We start from the raw sequence: 14,304 nt of genomic DNA on the forward strand, positions 1-14,304 counted from the left end.
ACTTCCTAACCGAGGAAAAGAAAAGTAACCATTATAATATTACCCCACAGAGGTCCCAGAGGAGGACCAAGTCAAGCACAATGCAGTACAAGTAACGACTCAATCAATGGAGAGAGTCCTGAACAATGTGGTGTGAAAGCCACGGGCTACATCAGCTGGCAAAGCGCACAAGCAATGGGCAGTGCTTGCTGTGCCATTTGCAATGTACACCTAAGCTGAACTTTTCCTGGCGTTTAGGCATTCTGAGGAAAATATGACCATTGTTTTTTCTGATACTAAATTGATCAGACCTCATAGCGTTTGTAAAATAAATACAGGACTGGGTGATAGTGTCGCTATTCAGAATATCTTTATCTGTCTTTCTTCTGAATTCTCTTTAAATGAGAAATTTCAAAGGGAGGATTAAAGGAGTAGCATCAATAATATACTGTAATTTTTCAGCTTCTTACAAATGCCAGTGGAGAAGCTTATAAAAAAGAATCATTTTTTTTTTTACTGAAAGGCAAGGGATTTTTCATTTTCACTTGTATAATTTCTTGTGGGTATAACCACATAGTACAATTAATAGAACTGTGAAAACAAACTAAGGAAAGAGGAAAAGTCCACATCATCAGCCTTTGTTATATAGATATATTGTCAGCATTTCTTTTTCAGTATTCATTTAATGACAGAATTCTTTTTTACTAGCATATATAATGTTTGAAATAGGAGAATGGCCAAGGTCACTCCTTGATTGTGGAAGGCACCGTACTATCTGCCAGATGATTTAATAGCTAATGAGATTCATATTCCTATGTCTTCAACTGTTGCCGTCATGATTTTGCAAAAATGAAGTATGAAGCCCTTTCCGCATCTGGCATCTCTTTTGATGTGGATCTAACTGCTGAGGGACTGCTAACTGAACTGAATGTTTCAAGAAAGCCAATTTACTCAGCTGGTCGCAGAGCCTTTGACCTCAATAGTGGAACTTGGCAAATCAATGAATACACTTATGTTTAGTGTTCTGTCAAGAATTGTGAAAAAGCTCTGTAAACCATAGATCCTTCTGCAAAATACTAGTTTGTAGTTTAAACATTAGTCTTTCTTCAGAGGCCAATGAGGCTAGTTAATTAAGCCTGAGGGGTTATGAACTGTTGGCAGTTAATAAGTCATAAAATTCCTCCATAAAACAGGATGCTAGATTCCATCACTGAGGGCAAGGAGTACAAAGAGCCGGTGTATAAATATCTAATTGTACAAAGGACTGGGATTTCTCAATGACTGCTCATCTGGAGTCTCCAGGGCACGCTCGCTATGGTTTCCTGATTTTTAGAAGCCAGTTTAAAAAATGAGTGCATTAAAGAGTAATTTGCCTGAAAGTTCAGGAAGTATGGGGTGGTGAAGGGAGGGGGAAAGGGAAAGACAAAAGGAGGGCAAGGGAGAGAGTAGAGAAACAGAGAGAAAGAGAGAGATGGGGGTAAAAGAAAGCAGAACTGAGCTCTCTACACTGAGTTGGACATTATTACATTTGTCATCTGTTTTCTTTCTCCTTTAGGATGTTCACCATGGCAACGGTACACAGCAGGCTTTTTATGCTGACCCCAGCATCCTGTATGTTTCCCTCCATCGCTATGATGAAGGCAACTTCTTCCCCGGCAGTGGAGCCCCAAATGAGGTTAGGTTTATTTCTTTACAGCCCCATTTTTATTTGTATCTTTCAGGTAATTGCGTTGCATGATTACCCCTAATTTCTTGTCCTTCTCTGGTTCTTTAAATTACACCAGATTACCAAATTGTCCACTGGGAGCAAGGGACCAGTGGAGAACAAGTGCATAACCCAGAGCAGTCCTTGTCAAACAAGGCTGGGCTGATCTGACATGTTGTTTGATGTTTGTTTCTAAAGAACACTTCAGTTTGTTTTTTTTTTTTTTCCCTCTCTCTTTTCCTCCTCTATATTCCTTTCTCTTCACTCCTTTGGCATTTTATTCCTATTTTTCAGGTTGGAAGTGGCCCTGGTGAAGGGTTATAACATAATATTGCTTGGACAGGTGGCTTGGATCCTCCTATGGGTGATGTTGAGTATCTCACAGCATTCAGGTTGGTACCTTTTTCTTTTAAAGTTATGAAAACTGGTTGTAGAACATAAGCACATGAATAAGAGAAGAATGACCATGGTGAAACTAACTTAATCCTGGTATCCCAGTATACAAAAGCTTAGTAAATAATAAAAAATTGACAATTTAATTGTTGTGATCATCCACTAGAATCAACAAAAAAAAATGTCTAATGATTTAATCGGTCACGCATTTTATCATTTGTAAATCATTCCAGTTAAATGACTCTGAGCTTGCTTACTTCTCTACCTACAAAATTTAAATGTAAGCATTTATACCAGCCAGAGGAAGATTACTGTTCACTTCATGTTCGTTGCAGTTACATGCAAGCAGGGCAGATAGAAGACAATATGAAGGATGGTCCAAATTCAGTGTTCCTTGTTCACTCAAAAGTCTCATCATGATGCTCACGGATTTGACCAACTGTTTTTTTCTGTGAATTGCAGTAAAGCGTAAAGTAAATAATTGTGAAATGTCTCAGTAAGAATAATAGGAAATCTTGCATGCTGTATTTCTCTTTGTTTTCAATAGCTGATTCTAAATGAGATTTTATTCTTTCATAGGTGATGCATCATAAAGTATAGTCTTATTTTCATGGGACCAGAGAAGATAAAACCTGTTTAAACCACTCTCTTTTAGACTCTCAGTAGTCCTGACTTACGTACAGCATTTCCTTTCATTGTAAAACAGTCCAGTGGAAGGGTTTAGCAGGCACTCACCTCTCAAGATTGGGCAGATACTATGGTTTGAAAAGAGGTTTCGTTTAGTGAAAACTGATATGCAAGAAAGGCAATGAGACAACTAACGTGTATTTCCAATCACTTTCAAGACTTTTAGTTTGAAAAAATGCATTTATCTTATACAGTTTTTAACTGTATTCTATCCAAAATACAACACAAAAAAGTGTAAAACTAAGTTTTGGAGGTTTTTTTCTGAAACACTCTCCTGATTTCCACAACAAGCACACCTGTGAAGTCCATGAAATAATATGCAGAGGATCTGATAAATAACACACATGAATTCAAAGTCTAAGCCCTAGACACAGAAATAGCCTTACACATTCACAGTATATTATTATTATTATTATTATTGAAAAGGTTTCAATTTATTTACAACATTGGCCTGTATTTAAAAAAGAGTCTAAACAAATAGCCAGTGGCAGACTCCAAATTTTCTACACCTCAGTACCGCCTCAAGCTCTTTTCAAGATCTGTCTTATTCTTTGATGAGATTTTATGGATGTTAGGGGACTGGATGGTTCAAATCACTGGTATTAGTGTCTGATATTAATTCTTGGTTTGGATCCAACCCGTCCCAACAATGATATAGGTAATGTGGCCATCTAACACTGTGGAGAATGGTGGTCTGAGCTTATTGATCAGAAGACTCACATAACTGAGGACTGCAACCAGAATTGTTACTCCTGCTATCCTGACAACAAATACATGGGCTTAATAATACCTTTTCCAGTATGTACTTTGGAGTTCTAGTTTGAGGTACACTATTATATACTTTGAAGCAGTTAATATTGCTGCTGTATCTATTGCTTTGCTTCAGAGTTGGAAGGAATTTCAATCTCTGTGCCTGAGTAAAGCAGCATTATTCAGGAAAATAAAATTCATGTAAGCTACTACACACTGACTAATCAATTGCAGACAAACCACTAAAATAAGTGCTTAATTATATGTATTTTTAAATGCAGACAAATTCAAAGTAAAGTTTGGGATCTTCCTTAAAAGAATTACTGATGGCGCAAAATTTAATGTCGCTATTTTAAATGCAGCCATTTAACCTTGCAATTAATGCTGTAATTAATGTGAATGTCATACATTATGTTAAATACTTAATTGCTTTTTTTTAAAGAAATATAATGCTTTTGACTCATTGCAATAGATACTGCTCTTTTCATTTTCTCCAAAAGAGTAGGAACAACAGGAAATGTTTTCTTATAGCCCAAGTTCCTTTTTGCCTGGGCACAGTCTTTGTGCCCTCTGTAGTGCTTATTCATATGGATTTGGTTTGACTGGTTATGACAGTTTTGAATGGGGAGCAATGAGGCAAACTGCATGGAACTTTGAAGGCTGAGTACAAAAATCTGTAAATTACTTAAGATAGATCAGGTAGGAATGTTCTATGGATCTATACTGAACTGTAGGTAAATTTACAACTCCTAGTAAAGACACAATCTGTGGACTAGAATCTATCCCTTCTGTTACCCAAAATGTCCACACATGATGTAGCCAGCGTTCTCAGTTTGACCAGGACAGAACTGTGAGGACAGTAGTCAGGAAAGAGAGATCCACAGTTCAGTCCTTTAGCCACAGTTAGAAAGGAAGGTACAGTCTTGGACAAAATCAATAGAAGAGTTGCTAAAAAGACCCAGCAAGTCAGCTGTTGTTCTGGAGTTTTGATCTGCAACAGGTCAGTTTTTAACAAAATAAACAATGAGTTTTATGATAGGAAATCGAGCTTGATGTTTTTTTTCAAATACATTGATTTTAGAGACAGAGTTACAGAGAAGATCCTAACTAGGGAGTGGGGAAAGTGTTGGACATCCTCAATTTAAGAGAAAAATAAGAGACAAAATGGAGAGGTTTTCTCTTCATACCTGCTCCCTAGTAGACAGAGAGGTTATGCATTATTCAATCCCTAGTGAAGGCAGCAGCAGCAGACCTTGGTGAAGATCCTTTCCAAATAACCAAAGTGTGAATAAGTTTGCAGACAGGTGGATCCTGTTTGGAGAGAAGCTGAGGCTTCCTGCTTTCTGGCTGCCTGGAGAGGCCTACTCCTTTGAGTTCTTAGGAACTGAGAAATGGCATTAAAACCCTCTAAAGCTTCCTAGGGGTACACATAGCCTTCACTTTCTCACCAGCAGAGCCCTAGTTTCTTCCCAGAATTGCATCAAGCACGTTTGAAGTGTCAGCAACCATGACACTAGGTAGCTCGTTACTGCTTTATTGGACTGCCAAACTTCACAGCAGAGATCCTTCTGAATGATAATGTCCATAGGAACAGAGACCGAGGCTTTTTTTCTGCCTTTAGAGTTTACCTCTAATCGGGGATTATATATGATGATGTGTTTGACATCAGGTATATGTTCTTAGGCCAGAATCTATTGGTAGAACAGTATAAGCATTTACACACACACGCGCACATATATATACACAGGTAGGTAGCTGAATATTAGTAATTTTCCACTACATTAAATCAGTAGATAAATCTATTTTAAGTAAATCTTGTTGGGAATGAATGAGGCTCCACCTCACTCTTCCTCCAAACTGTCCAAGAACATATTTCTGTTTCTTCAGGAAAAAAGCAACTTTCATGCGTAAAAATGCAAGAAAAGTTGAAGATGAGTTAGAGGCATAACACAGAATAATCACTTCAAAGGCATGCTGAGGAGTGGCTCCAGTGGGACTCTATTGGGAAACAGGAAAAATTATCATGCTGGTTTGTAGTCTGCCATTTTGATTTCAGTTCTATAAGAAGGGTCTTCATTATATTTTTAAACTAACTCTTTACAGTGCAAAATCAAATTTAAATAGCTGTAGCCAGTTTTGAAGATGAAGACTGCTCTTTCATGTGTAAAAGAATGTGTCCCTTCCATTTCTTTCCCATTTCTACTAAGAAAATACATTACTCATGTCAACTACAAAGAGATAGTAGAAAACATATGAGAGAAGTTTCTATAGAGTGAAAAAGAAGTGCAGTAATCAAATCAGTATACTTTTCAATTTTGCCACAAAGTTTTGTTTGATGGATGTTTGTCATAGTCTGGTCTAGCATCTGGTCTAGCTACAAAAATCCTTGGAAGAACCTCTTTTTTTCTAAAGGGCAGGCATCTCTTCTTTTCCCCTACAATAACAAAAAAAACACAGCTCTTTTCCATTATTTCCAAGGTCTAATGTATCTTTGGCTCTAGAGAGTTTTGTTTTGTCATTTACTTCCACCTATTCAGGTTAAATTTGCTTTAATGTCTTTGAAAGCAAGAGAAGATGGTGCTTATTTTCTAAGGATGATTCTACACTCAAGTTTATGAGGATGTAATCCACTCTTTTCTGCCAAGAGTTATAGAAAAAATAAGAGCAATGGTCAACTACTAATGTTCAAATAATTATTTTCATAAGCTCCACATTATACCAGATGTGGTTAGTAAAGGAGGCAGCAGACAGAGGCTGTGCATGCACACATGTACATGTAGGTACTTGGAGTTTACAGAGGACCCGATAAATGTGTTTCCATAGAGCAGAATATAAAAGACGCAGGGGGCAGTAGAAACAAATATGAATGTTCAGAAAAGTGAGGTAGAAGCAAGAGACAGAAGGAAACTGGGGTTTGCCTTCCGACTGCTTTGCACTGCTTTTATTCAACAAAGGAGCTGCAAATTTAGCTTAACCAGCCAGTATGCTCTGGCTGCTTTGCTCTACTCCAGAGTAGCATAAAACAGCCACCGCATATCAGTGAACGTGGCCATAAAAGCTTACATAAGACAAAAAGTGTGAGTGTGTATTTCTTGGAATGAGTGGAAATAGCTCGTGATAATATTATCTTTGAGTTCAATTTTAGCGGTCCCTTGTATGATTTTAATTTAAGAAGGTGAGCAAATTCAAAAGACATAGGTGATAATAAGGCAGAGTTAAAGAACCCGGTGTAGTGGAGGGTTTCCCTGCCCATGGCAGGGGGCTTGGAACTACATGATCTTTGAGGTCCCTTCCAACCCTAACCATTCTACGATTCTATGAACTATATCCATGATTTAGTTTAAACTAAAATACAAAATTTATAATTACCCCAAAATAATTATTTTAAACAAACAGAATTCAAATTAAAGTCATACTTAAACTCACATATGTTAAGGTTTAAAAATGAAAGAAAATGAAGGTGTGCAGAAAATCATCACTCCATCTTACAGTTTCCAGTACTTGTTTTGGGAGAAAATAAATGTTTAAAACTTTCTAAATTCTAATCTTTGATCAAAAATATTAAGAAATATTCACTATAGCCTTGTGGCCTTACAGGGCGTAGTTAAGATTATTTAAGAGATTACATTGATGAATAGCAACCTTTTTTTTCTTATTTTTGTATTTCCTGATCTGATGACATTTAATGTCGACATTTCAAATGAAAAGCTATGTAAATGTATTTTTTAGTTTTTTCCAAATGTATTCTCCTTGTTATCTCTGTTTCAGCATAAGTACTATGATTTTTTTTAAGTTACGATTTCATTCATAAACCCTATAAAGAATACTCACAGAAAATATTGCTATTTTTCCTTATGCTTTTCATATAAGTATACATAAATAGTATATATTTGTGTATATTAATTTAATTTTCCTGTAAATTTTATTTTTATAATTTTTTGTTCACTTAGGAATTAGAACAACTTAAAAAAGTTTTGTGTATCATATTGGTATTGAGTGTCATGGTCTTAAGTATGTGTGTCTGACAAATAGTCTTTGTTTTAGCTGAAATCACTGTTCGTCCACTTTTGTTAAAAGTCCATTTGTTCATGTACTATATGTGTAGATGAAGTGCACATTCTTGCATATCCATATTATTATTTTTAAATACATTTACATTATCTGTGTCACGTCCTTTCCTATTTTCTTCTCTTGAAATACAATATTTCTGGTCTTTTCAATCTCTCTTCATTTAGAAATGTATCCAGAAATGTAAAAATAATATTAATTGCTCATCCGTGAAGCTCTGCTGTTTTCTAGAAATGAGCTAAATACACCACATGAGGGCGAACCATCGATTTATATATTTTGAATATTGTAATGGTTTTCTTTGACATCAGTGTTCTGCAATACTGCATAGCTCTCTGACTGAGTAGAAACCTTGGTTTCTGATAAACATAGCAAAAGAATGTAGAAGACAAAAATCAAAATTTTTCCTAGCTGTACCTAACTATTTACAGTGAGTCATAGAACATGCTATATTGTGATAATGGTTAATGAATTCTACAAGAATAGCTTTTGAGGAAAAAAGTTCTTTTAAACAGTAATTCTAGATACCCATAACATAATGCTGTTATTTTTTACAGCTGTAATGTACAGAGGTGGCTTCTGAGGCTATGTTATGCTAGACTGGGTCTAAAAAATATGGTACAGAAATATGATAAGACGATTCTGATACAAACGTGAAGAGATAAAAAGACAAAAGTGTGGGAGAGGAAATAAAAAAGCCAAGTTAGCTGCTCAGCCTCATGAGTTAATAAAAGAACTAAAAGTAGACAGAATTAACATCTTCAGAACTTCAATCTATTATATTATCAGTGAACTCCATTGGCAATAGCCTCAGACTAGCAAAATGGCATGTTCATATTTACTAACGGAAATAAACTATTAATTTCTCAATATTTTGCTTTACAATAGCTGGTAAATTTTATCCCAGCTATTGTTATCTCTCGTCTGTTTTCTGGACAGCAATGTGTTCAGCATCTCACTGTGTAAAGGGGAAGACAGAATCTCTGAGTCATATCTTACTCAAATGTACACAGACATTTTTGAAAGTGCTAATTATCTGCAATCCTTCTGCATTGTCATGGCATGTCATGGGCTATATTTTCTTCATACTGCTTTTATGAAGAAAATATAGCTGAACAGAACACAGTCATGGAAGGTCTAGGAAATCTATACGATGGTTCCTGTATGGATGTATATAGTTTGCTTTCAGTCACCCACAGCATTCTATGGAGTCATAAGTTAGAGTTTCAATTAGTTTTTAATTTCTGATTTTGTCCACTTCTTCCAACTGTCTATAAAAGATGAGCGTTTTGACTAGAGACGTCTTTATTTTCCCTTCTGCCACAGAAAATGTCTTAGGAGAATTCAAAAAAGGTTCATCAAACAGCTGTTAAAAGATGACTTAAGAGGGCCTGAGCAGTTCCTTTTGGAGGAGTTTGAAGAAAGTAATAGTCTGCTTGGAATAATGCTTTTTAAAATCTGCTTAGAGTATAAGTTTCATCTGTAAATATTCAATAGTCCTGAGGATTTGTGGCTTTTGAATATTCTTTGAGTGTGGTGCTCATGAGTTTGTAATAATGGGAATTTTCATGTTTTTTCTTGTTTCTTGACAAATGTTCTGAGCATTCAGATGATTAGTATTGTGGGGATAGAGACAGAGTCCTTAGGAAATGGAGAAGCAGAGTAAAGCATTTGAAACACTGGTATAAACAGCTTTTCAACATTTTGTTATGCTTCAAAGTTCCCCATAAAACTAAAACTGGCAACACTGTTTATAACCTGCGACCTCTTGTTCTTCCTACTTGTTTATTTTATTTGGAAAATCTAACTTCTTCTTACCAAACTACTCTAAATTTTCACCTTTACTGTACCAGGATTTTTAAAACTGTATGTGGACGCTCCTTTCATTCACTGGAACTACAGAAATGAAACCTTTCATTACAGAAATTAATTAGTGTCGGCTTGCTTTTCTACAGACGCACAGTTTCTTTTATTGACATGGCAGAGTAGGGGGTGGAGGAGAAAGGATAATAAAATATGGCATGTGTCAGGTTTATGTGGTTCAGGTCAAAAACTATTTGATTAAAACCCCAAACCATACATGGTCTATAGTTTCAAAGTACTGAAAAGTACCTAAGCTCTCTTCCAATATAACCGTTTTCCAATTTTTGTCAAGGCAGAAAGATGAAAGAATAAGGTGTATGGATAAAGAATTGCCATATTGTCAAATACTTTGATGGAAAGGTGAGAAATATCACCAGAAACATCCTGGAAGAAATTAAACAGCAGCAAGAGTACAGAAGATATTTTTATCCTAGAAGTCAAAATACCTGTGGCATTTAGATGGAGATAAATTTCAGGTCTGATTTAAAAGTCCTGCAGCAACACTGAGCAATTGTATAGATGTCCAGCCCCAATTTAAATTTTGTTGCTTTATAATAACTTTTGAGAACTACACTGTAGCCTGTAAAAAATATCCACATGTTCTCTGCTGGAACAGCTCCAGACTGTAACAGAACCACTAGATTGCACCCTGGTGCTTTATGTATTGTTTAATTGTTTTCCTTTGGTGGATATTTTTATTAAAAGCCCATTATCCCGAATCAGACAGAAGTGTTGTTTCAAGAACAGCAGAAACAGAGGCCTTTCAGCTACACAGTTCTTACTGATGCTTTCTTTAGCCAGCTTGGCTAATGAGACCTCCCCTATTCTTCTTCTAATAGTTAAAGAAGAAAAAGAAATGAGAGGTTTTATTTTACTTCTTTCAAACGTAAGCAGGATTGCAAAGAAATATTGTGAGTTCTATGTGTGCTCACACCTGTGTCTTGGTGTAAGTTTGCGTGGGTACCTCCAGGGCATGCCTGAGCTTATAGATGTTCTCATACTTTTGCAGCAGTAACTCCTTGGAGATATTTTTTCATCCTAATGATTTTGTGTACCTGTGCTACACTTTGCCCATAATGTAATAGAATGAAAGGAACAAGCCTTTTTCATAGAAAATGCATACTAAAGATAAGCTCCAGTAATTCTGAGAAAATAGAAGAATCTGGCAAGAGTCAGATTTTGAAATCTGATTATGCGAATAGTACTGCAAGATCTTGTGAGGTTTCTTGTTACTGGATGATGTCGAAGCCCCAGTTCTGAGTATTTTATTACTTTGTAAAGTCAGTTTTTAGTTTTATGGAGAGATGTTTGTAACTATGAAAACATAAATGTCTCAAAAATAGATATCTAATGAAAAAGTTAGGAAGTCTATGACTCATTATTATGTGGTATAGCAGTACTGCTTGGCCCACCAGTAATACCATTAAATCAATGCAGCTTCTTGAATATGTTGTTACTCAGTGTGAGGGAACTTCAGACTCCTAGACATTAGTTGTTTCTTACAGGTGATATAAGAAAAATTCTCAGTCATAGAGTGATTTACCACGTTTGGCATATTTGTATATTTTTTCATGCAAAGTGCGGCCTTTGTCCTGCGATCACGCATACTAGGGTCAGAATTTAGAAGTAAATCAATCATTTGTGTCATTGGCTATGCAGCTGTCAGTTCTGCACACCAGCATAATTCATGGATAAGATATAGTGCTGTTACTTGCACAAAATAGTAGCTTCTTGCAAAATCACTGTTAGAAGAGTTTGTAAAAGCAGAGATTCTTCACTAAGTAAATGTGGCAGGATCTTATCTTAGATACTGTGACTATATTTAACCTAATTAAGCAATCAGATCTTTCAGATTATATGCAAGCACTTTCACGAGTTGTTATGTCTTGAAACAAAATAAGCTTTTGAAGTGTTTTCATGAGCTAATTCATATGTTTACCTACCACATGCTTTCTAGTCATATTTATATTAAGTGTTTAAAGTTACCAAAATTATTAATTTATAAAAAAAAATCACAAAAAATGAAATCAAACAAATTACAGCACAGTATATACCAGGTTGAAAATACCTATATCTGGAATGCATTTCTCCTGTGTCATGCATAGGAGTGTGTGTGCATATCAGATGATATAAGGTGGAGGGCTGAAGGGAAGATGCAGCTTATTTGGTTCTTTTCTCCCTGACAGTGAACTGCTGGTCTCTGCTGCTTTCTCCCTCCTGTGTAGGGTGTGCATTACTAAGTAGAGATGACTAAAGACAGCAGTTCCAGTAAGTAGCAACTGTCCGTGGTTTTGACATGTGATTTTCTTCTACACTGGAACAAAACCAGAACTATTTGAAAGTTTCCAAGAAAACAACTAAGTGTCTTTTTCAAACCCTTTCATGACTGTGTTCATCTCTAGCCTCACGGTGAGGACATCACTCTAGGAAGAAAAAAAAACCTTGAAAAAAAACTTGAAAAATCCCATCCCTGAATGACTGAAAAACAATTTATTGTCCCCCATTCTGTAAATCAAGGACTTGAACCTGACCTAATCACATCTGAAGTTAATGTCTTTGCTGCCAGACTATTTGGAATGTTTTTTTTTCCCCGTCGCTCTTAAAGGAAGTCTGCCTCTGAAAAATACCAAAGTAATGCACATCTACAAAAAGATTATGTTTTGTAAAAGAGTACATTTCTTGAAAAAGTTACAGTTCTAATCCTGGGTTATTAGGCTGACGGGAGAGTGGGGGCTAATTACCTCCCTACCCAATCCAGCCCTCTTACCTCTCCAATCAAGATGTTTACAGATTAAGAAAGTGTTAAACCTCTGCAAGTGCTTCAATTCCTGTGTCTCAGAGACTTCTCCCTCCTCATGCTTTATTAACATCTACTTTACTGCCTATGTGTTGAATTTTCTGTGTAAGCTGATTCCCCTTGGATCTGAGAATGATGATTTATTATCTGCTTATTTACCTCATTTTGTTCTACAAAGAAAAACTATTTCAAAAGGTTGCCCATCTTTTTCAATCTAATTATTGTTAGAAACTGCAAGCAACACCAGCAAAAGAAATGCAGAGTTTGGAACAGCTTAAAGACCTTGTGATTTCCAGCTGATCAAGAAGGCAGTGATTTCATTCTCATTCTGTACCATCAGATGGGCCACTGCTAAGAAGTATCAGCAGCCTCTGAAAGTGAAAACATGCAGTGGATGAGCATTTTTGAGTTAATTTTGACTTGCACTGTGACAAGTTCAGTCATTTTTTTGATGACTGAAACAAAATGACTGAATAAATCCAGAAAATTTTGTGTTGTCTTTTGTGGTCTTGCAAAACAAATTTAAGAATTTCAAAGTATTGTAAACACCGAATTCTACCAAACAGTAGAAATAATTTTCCAGTATTGAAAATACTACACCTTGCCTTTCACGTTTCTCTCTTGGAGTCATAATTTGACCATTCACCAAATTCCCCACAGCAGCCCTAGCTCCCCTTTTCCTCCTACTGCTCTGTCCTATGCCTCTGATCACCAAGTTGCTCCTTATGTTTTTCTTCTCAAACTCTTTTGCTTGGCACCTGGGCCTCATTCTTTTTCATCTTCTGATCTACCTGGGGCACAAACTTCTCTTCCTTTATTCATCCATTTAATTCATCTCATTCCCCTCACAGGAGACTCTTGTCCCTTGTGATTCAATCATGTTTCACTGAAAAGAAGTGCTGTTAAGCTCACTCTTTATCATCCTTTCTCCTTTCTCTCTCTCTGTCCCCAAGACCACTGAGTGTACAGATTGCTGTCTGTTCTCTGATTCAGTTCTAGACCTTCTCCAAAATAGCATCTCAGCCTTCCTTTCTTCTGAAACCATTCTTAGCCTAAACTCCTCCTAACCCAAAGCTCAGAGCCTATATTTCATCCTCTTTCCTTAGCCTGTGTGTCATTCACTTTATTGACCTTGATCTTTGTCTTGAAAATTCATCCTTCCTTGTCTTCCATGCTTGATACTCCCTGGCCTTGACCCAACATTTCAAGTAGATCCTTTAACTTGTCTTTTGGAAGAATCAATGTTTTCCTCCTGGAGTTTTTTTCAGTGATTCCATGGCATTCTACTTTTGGTCTTGGTCCTTTCTCCTACTTCTTTAAGTCTGTCTAGAGGACAGTTCATCCACAACGCAAATTCAATTTTTTTTTGTCAGCTAATTACTTCTCCGTTCTAAATATGTCTCCTCTGTGTATCATGAAAATTTGTAGTAACATTATGATATACTAATTGAGGAAATCTGCTTTTAGTTCAAGCTCAACCTTACCAAACTTTTACCCCCAAACCGTTCCTACTGCCACTTTCTATAGGCAAAACCATCTTTCTGTCTGTCACTCAGACAAGTTCTTGTGTTACCTTTGACCTTCTCTGTTGGAAGTCACAACCCAGCAATGTCTAAATTTTGCAAATTTTTTCTGTAGCATGTCTGTGAAATACAGAATATACTACTATTCTAACCAGCTAAATTTCTAATTTCTAAGCTTCTGCCAGTTTGTTCATTGTTGCAGTGTCATTGTCAGAATGCTCCTATGAATTTCATTTTCCAGATTATGACACCAGGTTTTCTGCTTTTTTCTGGTGATCATGTTCATACTTGTAGGGTATCCTCATAAACAGTTACAAAACTACTTCATTAGCCTCCTTGAAATCTTTTATTACATTTCTGTTTTGCTGTATCACCTTCCACAAAACTCAACAGTAGTTAAATTCCTATACTGCTAAGATTGCTTCTAATTTTCTAGCTTGTACAGCTTCTGTCTGTAGTTCCCCAAGTCTCTGTAGAGTATATAGACCGAAGCCATATTTTCATTCCTTCTTTGCAGTCTTATGCAATGGGGTTTTGGT

General features: G+C 36.3%; 1 protein-coding gene across 1 annotated transcript in view; it reads left to right on the forward strand.

Annotated features, from left to right (window-relative positions):
- The window catches only part of HDAC9 (histone deacetylase 9), a 412,038-nt gene that overhangs the window by 312,951 nt on the left and 84,783 nt on the right, over window positions 1-14,304 (forward strand). The window contains 2 exon segments of the mRNA XM_086615076.1: window positions 1,535-1,654; window positions 1,979-2,076. Of these exon segments, the coding sequence (XP_086471202.1) occupies window positions 1,535-1,654; window positions 1,979-2,076 (218 nt within the window).

This window comes from Tauraco erythrolophus, chromosome 7, assembly GCF_009769465.1.
Source record: "Tauraco erythrolophus isolate bTauEry1 chromosome 7, bTauEry1.pri, whole genome shotgun sequence".
Lineage (NCBI taxonomy): Eukaryota > Metazoa > Chordata > Aves > Musophagiformes > Musophagidae > Tauraco > Tauraco erythrolophus.